At 40.4% G+C, this 26,756-nt stretch overlaps 2 protein-coding genes across 2 annotated transcripts in view; one reads left to right on the top strand and one right to left on the bottom strand.

The window, feature by feature from the left end:
• The window catches only part of LOC311006511 (endosome/lysosome-associated apoptosis and autophagy regulator family member 2-like), a gene marked incomplete at both ends in the record, with an annotated part of 33,247 nt that extends 25,087 nt beyond the window's left edge, over positions 1-8,160 (bottom strand). Inside the window, 6 exons of the mRNA XM_083999359.1 lie at positions 1,450-1,555; positions 1,655-1,738; positions 2,473-2,620; positions 2,702-2,891; positions 4,234-4,354; positions 8,029-8,160. Of these exons, the coding sequence (XP_083855485.1) occupies positions 1,450-1,555; positions 1,655-1,738; positions 2,473-2,620; positions 2,702-2,891; positions 4,234-4,354; positions 8,029-8,160 (781 nt within the window). The remainder of the gene's footprint in view (positions 1-1,449; positions 1,556-1,654; positions 1,739-2,472; positions 2,621-2,701; positions 2,892-4,233; positions 4,355-8,028) is intronic.
• A 2,518-nt stretch (positions 8,161-10,678) lies between these two features.
• proser2 (proline and serine rich 2) lies at positions 10,679-20,096 on the top strand. The gene is made up of 4 exons (XM_083999182.1): positions 10,679-10,809; positions 12,794-12,941; positions 17,233-17,512; positions 18,190-20,096. The coding sequence occupies exons 2-4, from the start codon at positions 12,864-12,866 to the stop codon at positions 19,686-19,688; spliced, it is 1,857 nt and encodes a 618-aa protein (XP_083855308.1). The 5' UTR covers positions 10,679-10,809; positions 12,794-12,863; the 3' UTR covers positions 19,689-20,096.
• Positions 20,097-26,756: the final 6,660 nt, after the last annotated feature.

Genomic DNA, 26,756 nt, shown 5'->3' with positions numbered 1-26,756 from the left:
ACTTCTGATACAGAGTATGTGTAGTAACTTCAAGTCATAAGGATGAGTTGGATCCAAAAAGTTTCAGTTCATCTGAGTGGTTTTATTTACATGTCCAACTCCCGTCTCCACAGTCGCTACTTCACTTCCAGAAACCGTTACGGGTTTCTGTGCAACGTCATCGCAGATGTGCGCGCGCAGCCAGGGGGCAGAAAGCGGGACATTTCTCATTGTTTACAAGCGGAGTCAAGCAGAAAATAAATCTCTTTTTTTTAATAGATATATACACTAATCCTTCGGCACCTTTAAATTGATGCTGATGGTGGAGTCCACACATACAAAGGTGCAATTTAGACCCAGAGACTGTGGCAATACTGAGAGGCAAGATGCAATAGGCTATAGGAGAAAGTGCAATAATTATTTTTTACTATAATTATTTATTACTTGTGTTAACCAGGAACTTGGTTGTACTGTCTGTAAGTGATCTCTGTTGGTTGTGTGTGTGAGTATGTGATATGGTGTATGGTTTTATAATCTGTATGCAGGATGTACAGCATTGATTGTCCATGACAATTTTCCCGCCGGGGACATTAAAGTTTATTTTGATTGATTTTGATTTGAAAACGAAAATGACAATGCTGTTACTGTAACTGCACAAACCGGCAAAAGGATGGATGGAAATTGTATAATAAACCGAGGGGATCTCATTCGTTTGTCAAAAAAGGAAGAAGTCTATGGCTCCAGGCCATTGAAAGGGCAGATTGGGGTCGCGAAGGTGATAAAGGCGGCGACAGTCTGTGCAGCACTGGTGTCATAAATTAAACTACAAATAATATACTTTTTTTTTTAATGAAAAGTTTTGCACATACAGACTTATATGCACGCAAATTGTCATTTGTGTACACGCTGGGCTTCTCTATGAGATAACGGCAAATGTCGAGCCATATGATAGCTGGGTATTTGGACATATCTGAAATCCATTCGTCACTGGGAATATTTTAGCTATGGGTCTGATAAAAACGAAATTTATTATTTATTTTTTTTTTTTAGCGCATCCAGCGTTTCCCATTAATAAACGAGTCTGTGGCGGCCACGACTCTCTCTCTCTCCTCCTCGCACACACAGGCACTTACACACACTGGGAGATGGTCAGGTCGCGCTGGGACGGTAACATGCTAATGCTATAATGTGTTCAAATTGCTATCCGCCCCCTATCAGACCATCCGACCGGGGGGAGGTATCCGAGTAGTGAAATGGCACTCGGATGCCGCCCAAGCCGAGCAAGTACTCGGATATCGGCTGCAGCCCTACACGGCATCTACATTGATATCAGTTAACTCCGAAACAGTCAAATTTTGCCCCCTGGTTGCGCGCGCACCTGTTTGTACACAAGAAACCTGTCTATAGGAGACACTTTTCCAAATTTCCTACATTACAGCTGAGTTCCTGAACGTCTCATGAGCTCTGTACCTTCGATCTGGATGTTCTTGAGCAGCACAGGTTTGACCATCTTCCCTCCCACCAGGATCCCAGTGGTTCTCCAGTACAGGATGTTGGTACCAGCCTTCAGACTCACCTGAGACACACAAACACACAACACAGTTAGTGACGCACACACAATCTACAACACGCTGTCCTATATAAACACACAAACACACACACACCACATCCTCACCGTGTGTGTGTCCCACTCTCCGTTGTTGGTGATCCACTTCTGGTCGTCGCTCTGGGCCATTTCCTGACACTGCTCGTTCCGCACCTGAACACAAGTTAACACTTTTATTTAATATGAAAACCAGTTTTAGATACACAACATTTAAAGGAGTAGTTTGACATTTTGGAAAAATTTCCTTCAGTTTCTCTGACAAAGAAGTCTGTGCAGCTCGCTAATGAGAGGGGAAACGGCAATTTTTCCTCAAAAATGTCAAATTATTGCTTTAATTTATTATATTATAGAGACAGTTTAACCCTTTATAAGCTGTTGAATAAAGCAGGTTGAGGCAGATTCACTTTTACAGACAATTCAGGAAAATCCACGTGATTTATTTTGTATTTTTGAATGAATATAAATGTATCACTGTATGTTTAGGGTGAGAATTACAATATTATTATAATACTTAGGTCTCAATACCTTATTATTTTTATTTTTATATCTTTATATACATACATATGTACATATATATATAGAGAGTATTTTTAATAACTACATCGCCATTCATCAACTTTGAATGATGAAAACATTTCCAACTTGTTTGTTTCTGTCACTTAAATGATCTTTATTCTTGAAAAATGAGATAGCAAAAATAGACAGACTGAAAAAAATGTAAATTGTATTTTCAAATTATATAATAAAAGATCGATATGTTGTATGTCTGTATTGATATAATAATGCCACTCAAAATAGCGTGATACTACTACACCGTATTGATCCCCCCCCCTCCCCGCCCCGGGTGTCTGTGATGTTGTTTTAGTGTGTAGTTAAAGGACTCTTACGTAAAACTCAAAGAAGATGTTGTTGTCGGGGTACTGGTAGGTGAAGGAGACCGAGCCCTGCTTCTCCAGATGGACGGCGTAAACCAGAGACACGGTGCACTCGTCACGGTTCGACTCCAGATACACACCCTGCGGCGTCCACGACGAGCTGCAGCAACAAAACACACACACTCAGCACAAAAACAACAAAATATCTCCATGTTTCTCCGTGTGTGTGTGTGTTTCCCACCTGTTGCAGGCCTGGCTGTCCTCTCCGTTGGGCCCCGGGTCCAGGAAGCTGGCCAGGCTGGTGAAGCCCGCAGGGATGGAGTCCCACTGGTCGAAGCGGAGGCCGCTGCCCAGCGAGTACGAGCCGGACGCACACGGCGTGCACTCCTGAGTGGACATCTCTAAAAACATCCCAGCTGGACAGGAGAACGCTGCGGGACAGGGAGAGGGAAAAAAGTGGGTCGACGGCTTGACACACAAATACACAAACACTTCACTTTTATTTAACTCACGACCACGTACATTGAATGGAGCACAAACATTAGAAAATATCAGTAATCAAGCAGAGCAAGTAGCAAATAGCAGGGCTGTACATGCTTTCCATCTGTGACAATCACAGAAAAACAAAAACAGAAAATAAATACATAAATAATCAAGCTATTTTTAGAACAGCGGAGCAGAGCCGTGAGCTGCTCAGAGCTACGCTACGGAGGCTCATGGGATTTCTTGGTTTCCCTCATCAAACTCATCAAATACACAATCCAACAACTCCACAAGGCTCTGGTGGACAAGTTGTGACCTGCACATTCACCACGCTATGAGATAATAACACAACGTTACCAGACAGAGTTGTTTTAGAGGTAAATTCATGCAAAACCGCTGATGCACGTTCCCGTCGGGGACAGTCTCTGTATTTCCCTCTAAAACAACTCTGTCTGGTAACGTTGTGTTATTATCTCATAGCGTGGTGAATGTGCAGGTCACAACTTGTCCACCAGAGCGTTGTGGAGTTGTTGGATTGTGTATTTGATGAGTTTGATGAGTTTGATGAGGGAAACCAAGAAATCCCATGAGCCTCCATATAGCGTAGCTCTGAGCAGCTCATGGCTCTGCTCCGCCGTTCTAAAAATAGCTTGCACCGACAATTAAAGGCAAGAAACCTACTCCTAAAACTATAGGGATTATGGCATTAAAGCAGAAGTGAGTGATATATTTGTGTTAATATAAGTCTTAAATAGTTATATCTTCCGACAGCAATCACTTACATAGAGTGTTTGGTCTGAAACACGGGTCTCTCAGTCCCTCTGCTCTGCTCTGAGCCGAGGAGAAAACATTTATCGTATCCTACAGTTTTTATCCAATGAGGAGAGAGAACGGCATGCAGGGCTGTGTGTGCAGCCAAGGAACGCCGTGAATGTGGTGACGTAGGGACGAGGACTGTTATGGTGCGTTCAAGGAAACTCGTATTTTTCCGACCGTGAAGTGGTACCAGTTCGATCTGGTACGAGTTCACGGGTCGGAAGTTACGAGTGGCCGTTATAGTGACTTTCACCGGTAAAACAGGTCGGAAAAACACGAGTGGGTTGCCTGGAACGCTACAAAGTCGTAAGTTGTGACTTGAAGCTGTAATTTACGATTTCAAAAGCCTGCCTGGAACGCAGCATTAGCGAAAACGACCGGACCACTCACTTCTGCTTTAATGGGCTAATTTTCCAAAATGTTGAACTATCCCTTTACAGTAATACATTTTTGAGAGAGAGCCAAAGCACTCACAGCAGTTTGTTCCTCTGGTCGGGGGTGGGAGGTCTGAGCAGGAGCCGGGGTGGAGAGGGATGGCGACTCTCCACCGTGACCCGATGCTGTCGCACTCTGTGTACTGGTAGTAGTAGTCCGCCTGCAACACACACACACACACACGCACACACACACACACACACACACACAGATATCAATCAATACACGTATATAACATGTAGTATATATACACACACGGACAGTTTGTATCTCCAGTCTATCTGCAAGAAACCAGTTCCTCCAGTAATTTCTATGACTTTCTATGTGTGTGTGTGTGTGTGTGTGTGTGTGTGTGTGGTCATATAAAAAGTGGTGGCTGACCCAGGTCGCCACGGAAACCAGCAGCCGGAGCTGGATGGATGGAGCACTAATGGTCCATTAAGAGCGGGAGCGGCAGGTCGTCGGGACAACAAGGACGCCCGCTCCGCTTCTGACATTAAATAGGAGTCGAATCATCTGAAACCGACTGAACTGAACATTGATTATAAAGAAAAGCCACGTGTCATCGCCACGGCAACAGACAAGGCCGGACGGGCACTATAGAAGCTCAATAATAAACCTGATCAAACTGATTTATTACAGGGTCAAAGAGTAGGCCTATATTTGTTTCTACTTTCTACTTTCTGTTCATTTTTTTTCAACTCCCTTTATTGGTTTTCACTATTGGTTTTACACTATGTAGCCTACACAATTACATAAAAAGGTAATTTAAGTTGTATTAACTTATGTATCTCAAAATGAAAAATAGGCTGCCTGTTCATTTTTAACTTGTCAAACAAGACAAACAAGTGAAAAACATTTTTTTCACCAAACAAAATGTTGTTTTATTGTCTATAGATGGACAGATGTTGTGGCTTTTAGGCAGAACGAACCTGTTTCTTCCCCATATTTATTTATACTAAGCTAAGCTCACTGACCTTTTCTCAACCTGACGACTGAACTGAACTCCACATCTTGCAACTCTACTACCACTCTATTTCTATTCTCGCTTCAGGAGTTTTCACCCACTCTTTAGCTTCTATATCTCAGACTCATTCATGTTGGACTGTGAGGTTTGTTTTGCTTTTGCACACAGTTTCTGTTCATCGCCTTTTTTCTTTTCTTTTAGATCAAAAAATAGAAACAGAAACAGTGAATTAATATTTGAAAAAAAAGAGGCTTTTTTTGTGTGTTTTCAAAAATCATCTTTGGAGCTGTATCTGTTTTGTTAACTGACAACAATAATCTATAACGTCATCGGAGTTTGTTTTCTTTCTTTTTTTTTCTTTTTTGTCCTTTGTGATCAAATATCATCGGAGTCAGAGACTGAACAGATCAACGTCCATCTTTTTCTCCTGTCACTGCAAATCCTTCAATCTCCTGACTCAAAGGTTGGATTGTCATGGCGTTGGATTTCATCCCGGCTCTCTCTCTCTCTCTCTTTCTCTTTCTGCTTTTCACCAGTCTCCATGGCAACCGGCGTGAGTCACCCTGGAGACCGGAGGAACACATTCGCCCGTGTCCTCTTTATCATCATTCAGCATCACCTTTCCCTCCGTCGTCGTCAGCACATCAGTGCAGGAGGAGGAGGAGTCGACACCTCCTGTTTGTCCCGTTTACACACAAACAAGCAGCAGGTGAATCTCAGCGCGGGTTGCCATGACGATATGTGGATGTTTGTTTGTGTGTTGGGCAAGGAAAGGAAATGAGAGGAGAGGAGAGGAGAAAAGAGGAGAGGAGAGGAAATGAGAGGAGAGGAGAGGAGAAAAGAGGAGAGGAGAGGAAAGGAGAGGAGAGGAGAGGAGAGGAGAGGAGAGGAGAGGAAATGAGAGGAGAGGAGAGGAAATGGGAGGAGAGGAGAGGAAATGAGAGGAGAGGAAAGGAAATGAGGAGAGGAGAGGAGAGGAAAGGAGAGGAGAGGAAATGAGAGGAGAGGAGAGGAGAGGAGAGGAGAGGAGAGAGGAGGAGAGGAGAGGAAATGAGAGGAGAGGAGAGGAGAGGAGAGGAGAGGAGAGGAGAGGAGAGGAGAGGAGAGGGGGGTCACAGCATGAATTGCCATGCTTGTTGCTGCAGAGAGGTGATTAGTCATTTAAAAGAGCTCAGGCTTATCTGTGCTACACACACACACACACACACACACACACACACACACACACACACACACACACACACACACACACTCTTCCACGTCCTACTTCTCCTCTCTCTTTCTCTCTTTCTCTCTCTTTCTCTTTCTCTCTTGCTGTTTCATCCTCCTGGACGTAGCTATACTACGTCTTTCTGCCACTGTTCCTTCTCTCTCTCTCTAATGAGCTGCTGCCTCTTAGATGTCGTCGCTGCTCGGCCGCAGCCATGCAGCTGCTGCTGTCGGTCGGCCGCCGCCGTCCTCGGCTGATTGGTCCGTCCAGCTGACTGAGCTGAACAGCTTTCGGTTCGGGGGAGGAGGAGGAGGAGGAGGAGGAGGAGGAGGAGGAGACGAGCCAGAGTGAAGCTTTGCACTCTAAAGGATGTTGCATTAAAAGTGGAAAACAAAGCCCCAATGCACAGGTTTTGATGCTTTAACTCCACATGTGATGAGAAAATTGGCCTATTAAGCATTAGTTAAGCATTAATAAATACTGAATATTCATTAGTATGTAGTTTATAAACACGGTTAGTGCTTATCAATGATGAGTAAAACATTTTTCAACTACATACTAATGATGAATTCAGTATTTAATGCGTAACTAATGCTTAATAGTGTGTAGCTATACTCATTCTAAAGTGTTACCGAAAATTGTTGGAGGTGAAGGACTTTTTAACCAATCTGCATTCACAGCCTGTGATCAATAACTCTATTATCGGTTGATTAAACCATTTACTAATGTTTTATAGATCAGTGTGAACATATAGTGAGAATAACTTCTTCAGTTGCCAGGATGTGCTGCCTGCATGCAGGGACCAATCAGAGGAGGCCATCCATTCATTCATTAACAGCTCGTTAACATTTACCACTCCACACTTCATTGATTATTGTCAAACCTATTGGTTAATAACATTTATAGGTGACAAACTGAGGAAGACATTATTAACCTTCATTAATGACTGAGGAAAAAGGAAAAGGAGGGGAAAAGTTGTTATTATGAATGACTTATAAATAGTCTGCAAAGCATTAGCCTAGTGAATGATTATAATGACCTGATATAACAGCAGCTAATCAATAGGCTATAGAGTTTGTACACTGTTATTATCAATGGAATCGATGAGGCAGCATCCTGGAGGACATGCAGCTCTGCCTCCTCCCTCTATCTCTCCCTCCCTTCCTCCCTCCTCAGCGGGTAATCCTGGCCGTGCTGGCCGGCAAGAGGCTGCTGAGAGGCGGGGAGGGAGGCCGGCACTCAGCGTCATCCTGTTACGGAGCACGTTTATTTATATAGGCTATAACATGAAGCGGATTTTAAGCCGATCAGCAGCGTGGAGCGGCGGGACACAGCTGAGCCAATATATACTGTATAGTAACTGGACGAGTTAGACATATAGGCGTGTAGTGTTTTATTTTATTGTGCATTAGAGGAAGCGTTTAAGTGCTGCTGTGGTTGTTTATTTCTGTTTGCATGGCCATTTTCTTAACTTGATGACTGAGAATAAACATAAATATCCTAATGAGAGCAAAGATTTTAAAAAAGGAATTGATTTTAGTCTTTTAAATCGCACAGCGCTGTCTATAAGAGGCTTTATATCAGTTTATTATGAGACATAATAATAACAGCAACAACAACAGTATTGATAATGGGACAATAAAGAGCGCTCACTCACCTCATTGCACGGCCTCAGCTCTCCGTCGGCGGACGCGGATGATGATGATGATGTGAGAGCGGCGACGAGGAGTAAAAGGCAGCGGGGGAACCGGGAGGAGAACCGGGAGGAGAACCGCACCTGCTCCCGCATCCTCACTCACTCCGCTCGGATCAGTCCGTCCGCTGCCCCGAGCCTCAGACAGGAAACAGGCCGAGCGGCGAGGCTCCGTGTGGCGGCCCTGTCATTGATGCGCCTGCCTGGTCCTCCCCCTCCTCCTCCTCCCACCTCCTCCTCTACCCACACCATTGTCAAATCACAGTGTGTAATAATGGCACTTCCGGTAGGCTACCTGCTTTCAGATTAAAGCCTGTGGAAACATGGCTTGTAATATTAAAAATGCGTATAGCCTACCTATTAGGCTATATCAAAGTTGAGTGTCTCATTAAGCATTAGTATTCACAAAAGTCTGAGTGAAAATAACAATTCAAAAACCTGGTTTGAAAACAGCTCATTTTGCTGTTTAAACAAGTAGCCTAACGTTAGCTAAGCAGTTGCTTAGCTAGGCTACGTTTTTGTCAACAGTCAAAATATTCAGTATGTAACTGGCTTTTTATTAGCAGAAATCAAATACTGCTTTCATATATACGTATTTCACTCTAGTCGAATCACACCCGCATACACATGAAAGCTTTCTCGTACCTGAATGAGTTGTTACAAGTCGTTAAGTGGGCGACCCACCGAACCGCGGCGGCCATGTTGCATCGCCATTTATTTTTTTTACGTTGAGTGGCAGCGTGACCGTAGGTAACCATGGAAACTCAGTGGAGCTATCGGCTCGGGGAGAACGTTTTCCAGGTAGCGTCTGTTAAAACTGTCAAAGACGGTTTATAAACCTCCATATATTGAATATCTTTGAAACTGTCACCACTGTGTAGTGTGAGGAAGGACGGAGGCACTGGTGTTGCATTCAGGTGCAGTCAGGCAGACGGCCGTCGGCAAACCAACCGGATGTCATTTTACTCCATGAGAGAAAGACGGTAAAACAATATGACATCACCATGACAACATATTGTCACGCCTGTATTGTTTTGCCTCGTGCTGGCGGACCACTTGTTTAGACGCTTGTTTATCCTGTTACATGCAGCGTCTGTTGTCTGACTGACGTCTGCCCGATTTCACGTGAATGCAATATCAAGAATATGTTCAGATATGCAACCGCACCGCTAGATGAGGGTAATTCCTACAACCTATATTCTCTCCTCTTATTCCTATGGCGAGATTGTGCATTTCATACTGGCCTTTACATAAACATTAAAGAATTGGAAACAGAAAAAAAATAAAAATAAACATAGCCTACAATATTTAAAAATTTTAATAAAACCCCAAATAGTAAAAATTGGAAACATTACACATACAATTAAAAGCAAGAAAAAAGAAAAAGACAAAAAAAGAATAAAATAAAGTAGGCCTACAGAAAAAAGGAGAGAAAAAAATGAGATTAGGGTTAATAGATAATAGTAATGATACTACAACTGCTTCTACTAATATTTTCCTTATAATAAAAGTCAATACAGTCAATTACAGATCGATGCTGTACTATGTATCAAGAAGTATAGGCTCTACAGCTATGCTCTTATTTTGAAGGGTTGACCCGTCTTCCTCAGTGTGTTTTATTGTCGGTACCTTCACGACCGTAGTCATGATATAAAGCCAGAGTTTGCTACCAGGCTGCAGCCAGCAGGTGGCGGTGAAAACCAATAAACAAAAAAAGAGTGTTACCTGTAGGCTAAGTCCTTTCAGTGTTTTGTAGCCTACGGGTAATTAATTCTTCTTTGTAGTAAAAGACAAAGTACTTTTTCATTTGCTCGATTAAATTATCAGTTTAATCAGGCATATTAAACTGATGATTTGTGCTCTTTCAGATTCCTGCTTTATGCAAACAGAGACTTCTTATAGCTATACAAATAAAAAAAAAAGTTTCAATTATCTATTTATTAGAAATAAATATTGTCTTGGGTTTACATATAGAAATGTTATGTCAAGGAAATTCATCTGGAGGTTAATAATAAACCCAACAACCGTGTGCTTCCCAGGAATTTTTCAATAAATAATTACAGTGAATGATTACTATAAAATACTGTTATACAAATAGATATTCCTTTCCTTTAAAACACCAATCTTTATTCTTGTTCTCAATGGTCTCGTTTTTTTCCACTGTAGACCTATCTACAGTATCACTGTAACGTATTGTCCTGTACATATTTTATCGGTGCCTGACTCATGCATTGAAATGACTGTGTCAATAATGAACTTATACCATAAAGTGTTGAGCCATAAATAAAACTGATAATAACTCGGTGAGAACTGTTGTTGTCACCGATCCAGGTTAAACAGGTCAAACGACAAGAAAGGGCAAAGGTGGAATATCCCACAGTTCCTGAACCCATCCCAGTGAAACTCCTTTATACACAAGGTGTGTGTGTGAATGCGCGAGATAACTAACGAGTGTGTCACTATAGTCACCTAACAAGTGAATGAAACCACACACACACACACACCCTACTAACACTATGGGGTGGGCGGAGTCTCCTCGTGGCTTAAAACTGATGCGTAACGTGCCTTCTGGTGTCATTACGCACGCGGAGCTCACCGGGAGCGCACGAGAGGACGAGAAACCACCGGAGTTTAAGGAAAAGAAGAAAGAAAAGAGAGTTTTACAACAAGTTTCAGATTAAAGTCGCTGCTTCATCTGTGAAGGAAACTGTTTGTATTATGATGAAAGAGCTGCGGAGCTGCCGGGTGAGTTTAAAGTCTTTTTATTTATTATTTAATTTTGGTGAAAGTTAAGGCTTTTATTTTCTTAAACTCATGGGGAATCTTTATATAATATTTCTGTGACAGACACTCCTGCTCACTGTAAAACCAAACATACAGTGACTAATGTATAACAAAGAATATAATGTAATATAGAAGTGTGCTGTAGGTTTTATTTCTTCTATTTAAAATCCTATATTTTATCATTTTTTCTTCTAAAAACCACTGCAAATACAGTGTTGTTAATTACAGTACAATAAAAATAAGTATCAGCAATGAAAAACTGATTTCTGATCAGTATGAATTAACATTTACTGTATAAAGTGTCAAGTGTTAGTTATTACAGACATCAAAGTTTGTTTAAGTAGGTGTGGGCACATGTAAAGTTTTATTTTATTGACTTTAAAAACCAAACAAAGAGAAAGTTGTCCAATGTTTGACAAGAGCAAAGTAAAAACAAATATTTCTTTTGCACTTCTGAATGTTGTAATAGCCTACATCTAGTAGATTATTTGCTGCAGATAATAATGAACTTGTGAGAGTTTAAAGGAGGGGAAATGTGTTGAATAACCACATGTGAATTGCTATTAACAACCAAAAAACAAACAATGTATCATCACACCATGACTCAGTTCATGACCCACACTGATACGAAGATGCTGTATTTGGTCCATTGGGTTGTGATTGAATCTCCTGTTATCATGATGTTATGCAGAATCATTCGTTGTTGTTTTTGGCATCACAACTTTTCCTTTTTCCGGCGCCTTCTATTGTTTTCCGAGGCTTTTATCAGCAGCAGTGTTACAACAGGAATGTGTGTCACTGGTTTCGGCTCGAGCCTGTTGTGCAGCTCGGCCTGTTCCGGGTCGACTGGTCCATCAGGTGCATCGCTGATGGGCCGTAAAACTGTGGATCATCAGATTATCTCATACCTTTATTCCTCAACGTTTCTGAGTTAATAATCCTAATTTGACTAATATACCCAATGGCTTTACATAGAGAAACACTGAGTTAACTTTTAAATAGCTACAGTAAACTGAGCCATAAATACCTCATCAAAACACTGGTTAATGTTTGACAAAGAGGCTGCACACTGCAAAAACTCAAAATCTTACCAAGAATATTTTGCCTATTTCTAGGCAAAATGTCATTTCCAGTCAAAACAAATCTAGTTATACCTAAAATAAGACTCCTCACATAAAAAGTAGCTTGTTTTTAGACACTTTTTACTTTTTTCAAGCATATTTTCACTTGAAATAAGTAGAAAAATCTGACAGTGGAGCAAGTTTTTCTTTCTTATTACAAGCACAAAAAAATTGCTTTCACTGGCAGATTTTTCTACTTATTTCAATTGAAAATTTGTTTAAAACAAGTTAAATTATCAAAAAACAAGTTAATTTTTAGGTGATGAGTCTTATTTTAAGTGGAAAGAGATTAGTTTTAAAGTATATATTTTTTTCGGCTTTTTGCTTTTATTTGATAGTGATGACAGTAGAGATAGACAGGAAATGGGGAGGCAGAGAGAGGGGGAATGACACGCAGGAAAGGTCTGCCCGACGCGGGATTCGAACCGGGGACGCCTGCGGCGAGGACTGTAGCCTCAACATGGGACGGCCGCTCTACCCACTGCGCCACGCACCGCCCCGGAAAGAGATTAGTTTTGACTAGAAATGAAACATTTGACAAGAAATAAGACAAATATTCTTGGAAAAATTTTGAGTTTTTGCAGTGCACAGCAGAGATTATATAAAAACCCATAGAATTTATCAATTAAGTTTCAATTTAAACGCTAATTCTTTTATATTTAAGTCGGATTTTTAAAGCAGGACTTTTATTTTTTCAATATTCTTGTTTTTGCTTCCTGTCTCTGACACTTTGACCTTGAGTGACCTCTCTCCGGGGTCAGTTTAGTATCAGCCGAGTGACGTCTCCTCTCTATCTCTCTTTCTCTCTTCTCCGGATGCTGCAGAAGATTCAATGATTCTGCAACGCCGGACCCTCTGTGAGATGAGCAGCTGACCTCTGACCCCTCACACGCCATGGACGTCCGTGTGCACGCCAACTCTATGCTCCAGTACGCCGTCAACGGGGGCGCCAGAAGAAACCCCGGACTTGGTGTAAGTACCTAAAAAAACCAGGGAGGCTGAGAGTCAATGAGGTGAAGGAAATAACGTAACGTTTTACACCATTAAACCTCAGGAATCAGGAAAATTAACGACACGGGGAAGAACAAGAAAAAGTTTTTAGGTCTGAGACTTATTGACGTCATGTAGGCAGATTTTTTTGTTTTTGCTAAATATTTTTTTTGGACAAACTCAACGTGACATTGAGCTCAGTGACAGAACATGAACATATTTTCTTTTACATGCACCAACAAACCAGGTCTCAGTCTCCTAAACCCTCTCCCTCTTTAACAGGCTTAAAACTTACTATATGGATATAAGGAAAACCTTGTTATAAACGACAAAAAAACACAGTTCGATGTATGCATGTTATAAATTAAGTTCTTCTGCAACACATTTGACAGACTTTTCTCCACTTTTATTGGAGTTCATCGACCCGGATGTCGACATTTACGCTACATAGAAATGAGGAAACTGATAATTACACGTGTTGCATTATATCCCTATGAGTCACATTTAGATAATTATCAACCACAGTAGAGCAGATTTAATGGCTGCTGCTGCTGCTGCTGCTGCTGGGACAGTTGGTGCCACTCAGGACACAGGTATGAATAGAGTCGTCTTGTTCTATTGTCCTCTGACTCTCACACTCACAGTCAACACACACTCAGCGTATCAGATGAACAACTGATTATTCAAAACCTCGGCACTGTGTTTACACAATGCACCCATAGCCATCTCTGTCACTGAGAAATTACACCTGCTTAACAACTTAATCCTTCCCCCCCCTCCTCCACACACACACACACACACACATGCCTTGGGGATGACATTCATTATCAGCAGCACACAACTTGGGCGAACCGGTCGAGCTGCAGTTTTCTAGGTCCTGAGCTGCTTCTCGACAATATGCACCATTCAGTCCAGCTGAAACCGGCACATTGGTTGTTTATCTCCTTGCTAGGTTTCAGTTGGGTGTTGCTGCAGGTGACTATTGTGTGAAGCACAGCTCACCTTAAACAACACCGATGTCAGCAACGGGCTCTGTTTGCCTTGTCAACCATCAAGCTGAAGGTCGTCACCTTGAAAACCGCTCAAACAAGCAGCTTCCTTCAGACTGGTGGTGGTTGTGTTGTGTAGGCTAATTGTAGTGAAACACAACCACTGCACTGTTAAACACTCTGTTGTTCACTCACATCAGTGGGAAAAGTGTTGTAATCGTGGTCACAGGTGGAATAGACTGCGGACAAAACAATTATTTCATCCTTTAAATGCCGGTTAGCTTAGTTTAGCTTAGCATAAAGGCTGTAAACAGCTTGGTTTTGCACCAAGGTCACAAAATGCTTTTCCTCTTAGCATGAAGTTGGAGTCAGCATTTGTGCATCAAAAACTGATGCAAAATCTTCAGTGAGGACATGATTAGCTTAACTTATCTTAACGTAATGACTGTAAATAGCGGGAAACTTGGCCTGCTTCAGTCCGAAGTTCACAAAATTGGCCTAATTAACACGTCATTCCTGAAACAACAGAGTATTGCTTTAGCATAAAGCTGGAGTCAAGGGGGCAGCTAGCTTAGCTTAGCATCAAGCATGCACTGCAAAAACTCAAAATCTTACCAAGAATATTTGTCTTATTTCTAATCAAAACAAATCTAATTATACTTAAAATAAGACTCGTCACATTAAAAAGTAGCTTGTTTTTAGACAATTTTTACTTCTTTCAAGCATATTTTCCACTTGAAATAAGTAGAACAATCTGATAGTGGAGCAAGCACAAAAAACTTGCTTTCACTGGCAGATTTTTCTACTTATTTCAAGTGAAAATTTGTTTGAAACAAATGAAAATGATCTAAAAACAAGTTAATTTTTAGGTGAGGATTCTTATTGTAACTGAAAAGAGTTTTGTTTTTACTAGAAATGAGACATTTTGACAAGAAATAAGACAAATATTCTTGGAAAGATTTTGAGTTTTTGCAGTGTGGGAAAAATATGTTGCCTGGTTCTCTCTGAAGATGATAAAAATCCATTTAACAGTTGCTTTAGTTCACACTTTGCAAAAACTGAAGCACAAATCTGGACTGAGGATATGGTTAGCTTGCCTTAGCATAAAGACTCTAAGCAGTTGTTAGTCTGTTCACAAACAGAGATGTTAAAACGACATTACGGTTTAATGAGAGGTTAGAGTTAGGGTTGGACAAACAACAGATATCAAGGCGAGCACAAGTTTTGGTTTTGGACTTCTTCGTGCAATGTCGCTCCAAACCCGCCAATCTCACTGTAACAAGACTCGAGGACTTTGGGACGGTCACTGTGCTCAACTTTAACGTTTGCCAAGAAATAGCTTCAGCATATAATTCCTCCTAAAACCACAGACATGCTTTCACATTTCTGTTTGTGTACACATTAAACAAACATGATGTAATGGATGCATGTCGACGAAGACAGAAAGGTTTCTGTGCAAGTTTTTTATACTTATGTCCACACAGGTTTTGGGTGTGCTAACAGCTAATTTAATTTGTTCAACATCCAGCTAGCATCACTTAAGTCAAACATCAGAGGTACACTGCAAAAACTCAAAATCTTTCCAAGAATATTTGTCTTATTTCTAAATGTCTCAATTTTAGTCAAAACTAATCTCTTTCCACTTAAAATAAGACTCAAAACCTAAAAATGTACTTGTTTTTAGACAGTTTTCACTTGTTTCAAACTAATTTTCAATTGAAATAAGTAGAAAAATCTGCCAGTGAAAGCAAGTTTTTTGTGCTTGTAATAAGAAAGAAAAACTTGCTCCACTGTCAGATTTTTCTACTTATTTAAAGTGGAAAATGTGCTTGAAAAAAGTAAAAAGTGTCTAAAAACAATGCTACTTTTTAAATGTGATGAGTCTTATAATATAATTAGATTTATTTTGACTAGAAATGACATTTTGACTAGAAATAAGACAAATATTCAGTGTACCTGGCTAGTTTTTGACTTCCTGAAGACAGGGATTGGTTTCAATTTTTAATTATCAGTCGGTTACTGTAAAGCATCTTGTATCTAAAGTATGAAAACTGCAAAACCAACTAATGTAACTGGTTTTCTCCAGTGCAGCTGTTTTTTCGGGTCTGTTTCATGTTGTCACGGGAGATTACCTGCTCCTCACGGCCATGTGGTTTAGTTTAAATAGGCGGACTCGATCTTTATCAGGACGGAAGAAAGACCACAGAGTGAGGCAGCAAAATCAGTAGTCACGGTGTTGTTGTTACTGGATAGCCCATTGTGTTGTTTCTTCAGTGGCAGCACTGTGCGAAGCAGGACAGGTAGCTGTGGAGGTGAAGGTGAAGGGAGGGGCAATAGAAACAGAAGAGAGGGGCATTTGAGCTAAATATAGGGTGGGAAAGAAAGTTTGAAGGGTTGGGATGGAGGAACAAACAGGCCTGTGTTCACTCTGTACACACGTCTACTGTAGGAGAAAGTTGTAGTGGATGGTTTGCACCGAGATGAAGAGAGAAATGAAGACGAACCTGAACTGTTAAAGCTTAATAGAAGTTTTGATTGATGAAGATATTAGCACATGTAAATGTTGGAAAGGTCTCACCTTGGTCTTAAAAAGAAGAACATCCCATACACTACTCTTGCTCGGATTCACAGTTTATTGATCATCCTAATGTTTACACTGCAAAAACTCAAAATCTTACCAAGAATATTTGTCTTATTTCTAGTCAAAACAAATCTAATTCTACTGCACTTGGAATAAGACTCATCACATAAAAAGTAGCTTGTTTTTAGACACTTTTTACTTATTTCAAGCATATTTTCACTTGAAATAAGTAGAAAAATCTGATAGTGGAGCAAGTTTTTCTTTCTTATTAGGCCCTACAAGCACAAAAAACTTGCTTTCACTGGCAGATTTTTCTACTTATTTCAATTGAAAAGTGAAATGATCTAAAAACAAGTTCATTTTTAGGCAATGAATCTTATTTTAAGTAGAAAGAGATCAGTTTTGACTAGAAATGAGACATTTTGACCAGAAATAAGACAAATATTCTTGGAAAGATTTTGAGTTTTTGCAGTGTAGGTCTCTTTAGAGAGGTCAAAGGTCTAGAGATCCTAATGTGTCAGCCTCTCTGGGCCTTTATCAGGAGTTATGATGATGGTCTAGAGGAGAGATACCAACATTTCAGAGTCTCAAGAAAGTCTATAGAGGCCAAAGGTCTAGAAATCCTAATGTTCTGGCCTCTATAGACCTTTATTAGACAATGGAGTTACACCATATGAACTATTTTTCTTCTGTTCTTTTGCAGGACGATGATATGCGGTATCTGAGCCAGGAGGAGCAGGAATGCATCCAGTTCTTTGAAGACACCATTGTCTCATTGGAGGAGAGTCTGGATGAGGACGACCCGAGACCCGGGCAGATGGCGCCTGCTGTCGAAGAGGTGGATAAACCCCGAGCATTGAGCCCCGCCGACCCCGTGGTGGTCAGACCTCTCAGTCCCAAAGACCAGGATATCATAGACCTGGTGCGACCAGAACCGGACTTGGTGCAGACCAGAGAGTCAAACTTCATTCCCACCAGTCCAGGTAATGTACTGCAGCTGTCCTCCTCTGTTGCTCACCCTGAGGTTTCTCAGATTTTTCCCTGTTAAAAGGGTTTTCCATGGAGTTTTTCCTCAGTCGATGTGAGGGTCTAAGGACAGAGGATGTTGTTGTGATGCTATGTGAAGCCCTTTGAGACAAATTGTTTGTAAAAACGGGCTTATACACTGCAAAAACTCAAATATCTTACCAAGAATATTTGTCTTATTTCTAGTCAAAATGTCATTTCTAGTCAAAACAAATCTCATTATACTTAAAATAAGACTCATCACATTAAAAAGTAACTCGTTTTCAGACAGTTTTTACTTTTTTCAAGCATATTTTCACTTGAAATAAGTATAGAAAAATCTGATAGTGGAGCAAGTTTTTCTTCCTTATTACAAGCGCAAAAAACGTTCAGCTTTCACTGGCAGATTTTTCTACTTATTTCAAATGAAAATTTGCTTGAAACAAGTGAAAATGATCTAAAAACAAGTTCATTTTTTAAGTGATGAGTCTTATTTTAAGTGGAAAGAGATTTGTTTTGACTAGAAATGAGACATTTTAACAAGAAATAAGACAAATATTCTTGCCTTGCCTTGCTTGTATCTTCTATAGATCGACGCAATAACAAATATTTATCTATCGGCCTACTGACCATTTCACGATTCCTTCCTTTCCAGATTTCCAGAGTATGTTGCCACCCCCTGAAAGCCACTTTGAGATAAAGCCGAGGCGTGACAGCTTACCCTCGGAGTACAACCCCCCGCTACCGAGCGGCAGCTACGGGCCGACCGACAGCAGCCACTCCTCGTACCATCCTCCGGGCTCGATTCCCACGCCGGTCCTGATCGCCCATCAGATCGCTGAGAACCAGGCGGGAGGAGGAGGAACACCCACCTTGCTTCCCTCCTCGCTCATCCACCGTCGCAGCTTCGAGTCTGACAAACCATCGAGCTACGGTGCAGATCTTGCATCAAAACACGGTCCTCCTACCTCGGCGAAGCCTTCCCGCTACCCGGCTAACATCAGCATGATCCTCGGTGGCAGCAGCAGCAATAAGGAGCACCAGAACCAGTCTCTGGCTAACGTGAACATCCAAGAGAGGCGGACGCAAATGCTGGCAAACCTCACGGGAACGTCCCATCCTCTGCTGCAGGAAAACACTCATCCGCACGCTGCAGAAGAGAGGGTTCGAAACATCCCAACTCGCAGCATTTCCTTCAAGGACCCGACGCCGGACAAATCCAGGATGGAGGCCTTGTCTAAGTTGGGGCTAACTAGGAATCGAGCCATGTCGGGGGGTACGTCGTTCCTCTCTATCCCGCTGGATCTTCCCTCGGGTGCAGAAACCTGCAGTGCCAAACCTCCAGAGGCCAGTGCTCCCACGGTGCCAGAGCCCAAAGTTACAACACCACCGCCGCCGCTGAGTCACAGAGACCAAAAAGCAGCAGAGATTCTGCGGACGAATTCTCTCAGGAGCCAAGAACAAAGAAACCCCCAACCGAGTCCTTCACTTCCAACAACTTACCCTCCACCTCCTGTAGAAACCAAGGCACCCTCTCCTCCCCCTCCGCCTCAACCCGAGGTCGCCTCACTGGAATTTAACAGCTATGGAGGGAAGTCCATCATGGTCAAACCTACAGTTTCCTCCAAGACCGAGCCAGAAACAGTTCCAACAAGCCACGAACCCCAAATCCTCCCACCTGCACTGGCCAACCCCAGTGAGTTGAACCCCTACGGAGGGAAAAGCAAGGTTATGACGCCTGTTTCTGTCACTAGAACCAGGAACGACCTTCCCGACATCCTCAGCTCCCACATCGACAAGAGCCAAACCTTGCCCGTCAAATCGGAGATGCCACAAGTTACGCCAAACAGTTACGGAGGAAAGAGTCGGACCATCAACCCTTCTCATCGCGCTCCGGAAAACTCATCGACGAAGAGTTTCAAAGCTCCGCCGCCGGCGACCGCCCCGAGACCTGCCCGACACTCGTCTTTCCACAACTCGACTCAACTCGGTCTGCCGAAAGCACCGCAAAGGACCTTCTCCCCCGAACGCAGGCGGAAATCGGCGCCCATGTTCCGGCCCCAGGGCATCACCGTGCAGTTCTCCGGACGCGGCGCGATGAACGAATCACGTAGAGAGGCGTTGAAGAAGCTGGGGCTGCTGAAGGACTCTTGAAAGACTTTCACATTTTATTCTCCAGCCGGGCTGCAACCTGTCGAACATGAATCTCCGGTGTGCAGCTGCTCGGTGGGGGTGGTATGATAGATGATAGACGTTTCTCCATGCGAGACTGAGTTTGAGGCGTGGCCGGAGAGAAAGAGAGAGAAGGAGAGAGAAAAGACATACCTTTACAGGAGGAGGAATCCTGTGATAGACCTGCACAGCCAGTTCTCAATTCCTGGGCTATTTAAAAAACTGACAAACCAGTGTGGCACTGTGCAGCTGCTGCAGAAGTCTCAGAGGACAGATGAACTGCAAGCTGATCGAACACTGCAAAAACTCAAAATCTTTCCAAGAATATTTGTCTTATTTATTGTCAAAATGTCTCATTTCTAGTCAAAACTAAACTCTTTCCACTTAAAATACGACTCATCACCCAAAAATGGACTTGTTTTCAGATCATTTTCACTTGAAATAAGTAGAAACATTTGCCAGTGAAAGCAAGTTTTTTGTGCTTGTAATAAGAAAGAAAAACTTGCTCCAATGTCAGATTTTTCTACTTATTTCAAGTGAAAATATGCTTGAAATAAGTAAAAAGTGTCTAAAAACAAGCTACTTTTTGACGAGTCTTATTTTAAGTAGAATTTGATTTGTTTTGACTAGAAATAAGACAAATATTCTTGTTAAGATTTTGAGTTTTTGCAGTGAAGACATCATATATACTGTATACCTCCTTAGGGACAAGCTGATGCTGTGAACAGAAGCATCGAGATTGCCACAAAAGGCGGTGATTGTGAACAACCAGACTTTTTAAAAACCCAATTCCTAAACCCCAACATCTAAACATCAACAGATCCAATGAAAAGACCAAACATAAACACATATTTAATCAGACTGGGCACTGCAGTTTCTGCAAAACCTCAGTCTGACAGTAGGAGGTTGTGAATTTGTTGGGGACTTGATTGAACCATGATGAAGCACAATGGGACTAAGACCATGTTTGCCTCAAAATGCGATGCTCTTTGGAGAGGGGCCCCAGATTGAATCTTAAATCAATTTTTATTTGGGTTTTAATTGTATTTTTTATGTATAGAGTAAGGCTGGATCCTCTGTTGGCCAAAGCGAACATTTATTTGGTCCTTTGCTAACGCACACTATGAACTGAAATGGAAAAGGCCCTTCTTTTAAATCTATGATGTTGTGGCATTATTATAATTTTTAAGACCATTACTACTTAAATTTCTAAATATATCTGCTCTTAATCTAAATAAACTGACACCATGCACGGTTAAAGTTCAGAGAATAGGGTTGTTTCTGGGAATGTATGACATATGAGGAAGGGACACCACAGGGTCACGATGCAAAAACTCAAAATCTTTCCAAGAATTTGTGTCTTATTTCTTGTAATAAATGTCTCATTTCTAGTCAAAACTAATCTCTTTCCACTTAAAATAAGACTCATCACCTAAAACTGTACTTGTTTTTAGATCATTTTCATTTGTTTCAAACAAATTTTCACTTGAAAAAAGTTTTTTGTGCTTGTAATACGGAAGAAAAACTTACTCCACTATCAGATTTTTCTACTTATTTCAAGTGAAAATATGCTTGAATGCTGTCTAGTTATTTGATGAGTCTTATTGTAAGTATAATGAGATTTATTTTGACTAGAAATGACATTTTGACTAGAAATAAGACAAATATTCTTGGTAAGATATTTGAGTTTTTGCAGTGCATGGTTTAAACTTTGCCCCGGGTGTTGTCTAGCAGGTTAATCAGGCTCTGCAAATCATATTTCTAGTCTTAATAATGGTTTAAAAACAACAAAACCCACAACACATACCTGAAAAATACCTCCCACCTTTTGCTTTTATAACTTACACTACGGTTATTTTCCATTCCCAGGCTGTGAAGTCGTTATTATCACCTCTGTTACACGGGACGTTTCTCCGTTTTCACTGGTTTTGGGGGCATTTTTTTTAGTCAGCAGGGATTGTCGGTAAATGTTTTTTTATTTTATTTGTTTGTTTTTTCCATCAGGGGCTTTCAGGACGAGATCAAAGTTGAAAGCACTTTTTTTTCTCTAGATGAACTTTATTACTAAGTTCTGACATATTGTGACAGTTATAAAGCAGCTTGTGTTTGTCCCACCGGACCAATGATGGCTGCAGGAGGAGCTGCAAGCACCAAGCTGAGCTGGAAGATATTTTTACTCCGCGGTACAAAAAAACCTCCCACACCAAACCACAGACTGTGGAATGGGGTTTGTGGGTAAGAGTCGGACTTTTTTCTTTTTTTTTCTTTTTTTTACTATGTGGAGGGAGAGGTTTGAAAGTGCTCCTTATAGGGATGGGCGAGCACACGGCATTGTACAAAACACAAGCACTAAAAACCACCGAGTCTAGAAATACACCAGTGGGCCAGTCGTGTGTTTGCATTCCTGTCGAGCTGTTTGTCGATATTTTTGTTTCTGACATTTGCAAGTGTGTTATTTAACTGTTGTCTATGTGTGTAATGTATGTGTATGTGTATACACTGCAAAAACTCCAAATCTTTCCAAGAATATTTGTCTTATTTCTTGTTAAAATGTCTCATTTCTAGTCAAAACTAATCTCTTTTTGCTTAAAATAAGACTCATTGCCTAAAAATTTACTTGTTTTTAGATCATTTTCATTTGTTTCAAACTAATTTTCATAAGTAGAAAAATCTGCCAGTGAAAGCAGGTTTTTTGTGCTTGTAATAAGAAAGAAAAACTTGCTTCACTATCAGATTTTTCTACTTATTTCAAGTGAAAATATGCTTGAAAGAAGTAAAAAGTGTCTAAAAACAAGCTACTTTTTATGTGATGAGTCTTATTTTAAGTAGAATTAGATTTGTTTTGACTAGAAATGACATTTTTGACTAGAAATGAGACAAATATTCTTGGTAGGATTTTGAGTTTTTGCAGTGTATGTGTGTATGTGTGTGTGTGTGTGTGTGTGTGTGTGTGTGTGTGTGTGTGTGTGTGTGTGTGTGTGTGTGTGTGTGTGTGTGTGTGTGTGTGTGTGTGTGTGTGTGTGTGTTTGTGTGTGTGTGTGTGTGTGTGTCTAGACTCCGCCCTCTGTAGTTCACCTACAGTCACTTTTGAAGTAAACTTTGGTGTCGCACACAGGCGATGATGATGAACTCCTCCTGTGTGTGAACATTTTAGTCAATTTTGTTTACAGACTCCGGTTCTCTGTAGTTTTTTGCTACAGTCTTTTTGAAGTATCTAATGGTGCATAATGTATGTAAGTATGTATGTATGTATGTATGTATTGTATACACACAGTGTGTAGCTACATGTTGTTTAACACACCCCACAGATCTGCACTGAACAGACAGGGTACAAAAAAAAAAACTAGGGCTGGGACGATATGCTTTTCTCCCGATTCGATTCTTCTCAATTTTTTGGATGGCGATTCGATTTAAATTGCGATTCTACGATGTTGCCGATTCTCTCGATTTTTAGTCTTTAGCATTTTTAACATTTATCTGCACACAAATACTGTAGGAGGCTATAAATTAACATACTCCATTATAAAGTGAACTTAAACCCTTTTCAAAACCTGGACTCTCTGTATATAAAAAAGGCGAACAAATGCACATTGCACAATATAAAAAAAAAAAATTGAATTTCCCCCCAAAAAATCGATTTTTGAAAAAAAAAAATCGATTTAAAAATCGTCAAAAAAGATATTGCAATATATATGTGAATCGATTTTTTCTCCCAGCCCTAAAAAAAGCTATAGGAAGTGCGTATGTATGTTTATGTGGGGCGACGATGCTGCTATGGGACAACAGCCTGGTCGACTCTCGGACTTTTACATTACATGTTGTTGTATAGACTCTTCTTAATGTATGTAAAGTTGATTTTTTTGTGTGTTTTTTTGTCAGTCATTAAACCGAATAATGAAACAAACTTCTCTTCTACTTGTTTTTCTTTCATTAACCCCGGAAAAGGGCGAGCAGGTGCTGATCAATGATTGGCCACAAGCTGGAGAATGATTCACCTGGTAGAGTAGAAGGTGATGTTTAATGATGATGATGATGATGAGGGCTCTTAAAGGGCTGGCTGACTGTTTTCTTAGTTATCGCCCCTCCAAAATGAGCAGATTTCAGAATAAAACACTTTGAGAAAACAAATCCTGCAAAGTGTTGGGTACAAGTGGGGGGTGGGGCTTGTGACAGCTTTAGTTGTGACATCACAAAGTGACAGGAAGTCCTGACGGCTGGTTTTATAAGACTCAGTTTCTGAATACAGGCTGTGTGCATTTCTCTGTGGACTGAGGCTTTGATACTTTCACAGTGTTAATATAGAACCTAGAGCTGCTTTATAATCACACTACACATGGACATCTACCTTTATACTGTATGGAGCTTTAATACAAACATCTACCTTTATACTGTATGGAGCTTTAATACAAACATCTACCTTTATACTGTATGGAGCTTTAACACAAACATCTACCTTTATACTGTATGGAGCTTTAACACAAACATCTACCTTTATACTGTATGGAGCTTTAACACAAACATCTACCTTTATACTGTATGGAGCTTTAATACAAACATCTACCTTTATACTGTATGGAGCTTTAATACAAACATCTACCTTTATACTGTATGGAGCTTTAATACAAACATCTACCTTTATACTGTATGTATGACATCTACCTACTACTTTATACTTTTAGTTAGTTTTTTTTGGTTTTTAAACCTCAGTTTTCACTTTCTGTTTTTATAAACTTTGGGTTTTTTCAGACCTTCTCTGTGTTTCACATTGGACTCGTTGTGTCGAACACCAGCGGCTCAGAGGAAAACTGTAGACTGACTGTAGACTGTTACATAACCCTGTAACACAGAGGGTCCTTCACTGAGGAGGGGTGTGTGTGTGTGTGTGTGTGTGTGTGTTGTAAGGGCTTATGAACATCTGCATCACCTGTGGACGTGTCTCAGGATGATTGACGTTCATTTTTTCCTCTTCATTAGTGAACGTTTATCTTCTGCTCATCTCTGGTGTCAAACTCTGGTTCGACCACATTCATTACTCTGCTTCACACTTTCTATCTGGGACTCATTGTGTCATTATAGTTTTTACACCACCTGTCGATCAACTGAAGATTAAACAAGCAAATAATTTGATTATCAATCGTTTAAATAAATCGATATAGAGCTTAAATACTAGAACATTTTAATCATTTTGATTTATTTTAAAAGGATCTGTCTAACTCACTGGTTATTTCATAAATCATTAGCAGATAAGTGAATAATGTAAGTGATGCGTTTTCTAAGTAGATAATAACTTGTAGCCCCGGAGGAAACTAACACTGTTATTCAATTATTTCACTGACGGCTGCAGCTACTGATTATTATAATTGTGAGAAACAGATTTTCATTCCTGCCATATTTCTTGGGACGGGATGACAAATACTCTTTGAATCATGTTGATGCTCCTGACAGTGAATGAATGTTAGAAAACAGTGAAATATGGAAAATGCGATTTACTGATACTCACACTGCAAAAACTCAAAATCTTTCCAAGAATATTTGTCTTATTTCTTGTCAAAATGTCTCTTTTCTAGTCAAAACTAATCTCTTTCCACTTAAAATAAGACTCATCACCTAAAAATCAACTTGTTTTTAGATCATTTTCACTTGTTTCAAACAAATTTTCAATTGAAATAAGTAGAAAAATCTGCCAGTGAAAGTAAGTTTTTTGTGTTTGTAATAAGAAAGAAAAACTTGCTCCACTGTCAGATTTTTCTACTTATTTCAAGTGAAAATCTGCTTGAAAGAAGTAAAAAGTGTCTAAAAACAAGCTGCTTTTAATGTGATGAGTCTTATTTTAATTAGAATGAGATTTGTTTTGACTAGAAATAAGACAAATATTCTTGGTAAGATTTTGAGTTTTTGCAGTGCATATTTCAACTATTTTTTCCTGCAAATGGTAAAATAAATATATATTTTTTTAAGAAAACTGGAAACTAACAGATACTAAAAAAGATTTTGGGGGCATTTTGGTTTAAAAACCTAAGAGAAAATGATGAATATCAAGTATTTAAATTACTTATTCCATGTTTTTGATTCCCAGGTGTGCAACAACTTCTTTTTGTCCCCTCTGGGCCTCCATATGACGTCGATCCGGCCGTGTTTAACAGTGTCCTATATGTGCTGCGTTCAGGGGCGGGAACAGACAGGAAGTGAGGAAATGCTGATGTTTGCTGCCTTGTAATTAGAGCTCGACACACACAGGCCACACCCTCACACACACACACACACCCTCACACACACACACACAAGAGAGTTGTCGTCTTCATATATTTTATTGTGATCACTTCTGTCCGTCAGGAGCCGAGACACAAAAGCTGAAGAAGCTGCTACTGTTTTTCTTTTTTGCTCGCAGGAAGAAAAAAACAAAAAAAACAACGCCAAAGTTTTTTTGTTTTGTTTTGAACCTAGAAACAGACGAACTAGATCAGAGTGCAGCAGAAAACACAGAGCACATTTAACCATCTACAGGCTCCACGGGGTAAAACAGATCTAAAATATATATCACTGAGGAAGACTCTCAGGCACACGGTTATTCAAAAAAAACAAAAAAAACAAAAAAAAAATCCACGTGACACTACACAAATCCAAATCAAAGCAAGCTGGATATTGTCAAAAAAAAACAAAAAACTTAACTCTTAGATTCTGGAGGAAAAAACAAAACAAAATAAAACAAAAAAAAAACATCTAGTGAGACAAGAAGTTGGAGAAAGTGACGGTTATGTACAGACAGGTGTCCATCAGTGAGCAGGTCACATGACGCCCGGACGTCCAGATGTTCCAGGTGTGTGTGTGTGTGTGTGTGTGTGTGTGAATGAGGCCGAGATGGAAAAGTCTGGTGGAGCTTCGCAACTCTGGTTCACTGAACAATTAATCAATTAACTGGTAAAAATAAACTGCAGCATGACTCATAATTAACTTAATCATCTCGTTTTAACTTCCCCTCCCAAAAAAAAAGACAATAATTGATCTATTAACTGATTATTTTCCTGCTCGTCCGTTCATCTCTAACTCAAA

The sequence above is a fragment of the Trachurus trachurus genome, assembly GCF_905171665.1.
Source record: "Trachurus trachurus genome assembly, chromosome: 23".
NCBI classification, from domain to species: domain Eukaryota; kingdom Metazoa; phylum Chordata; class Actinopteri; order Carangiformes; family Carangidae; genus Trachurus; species Trachurus trachurus.
Note: the sequence above shows the minus strand (reverse complement) of the source record. Positions and strands in the feature narration are given on the sequence as shown.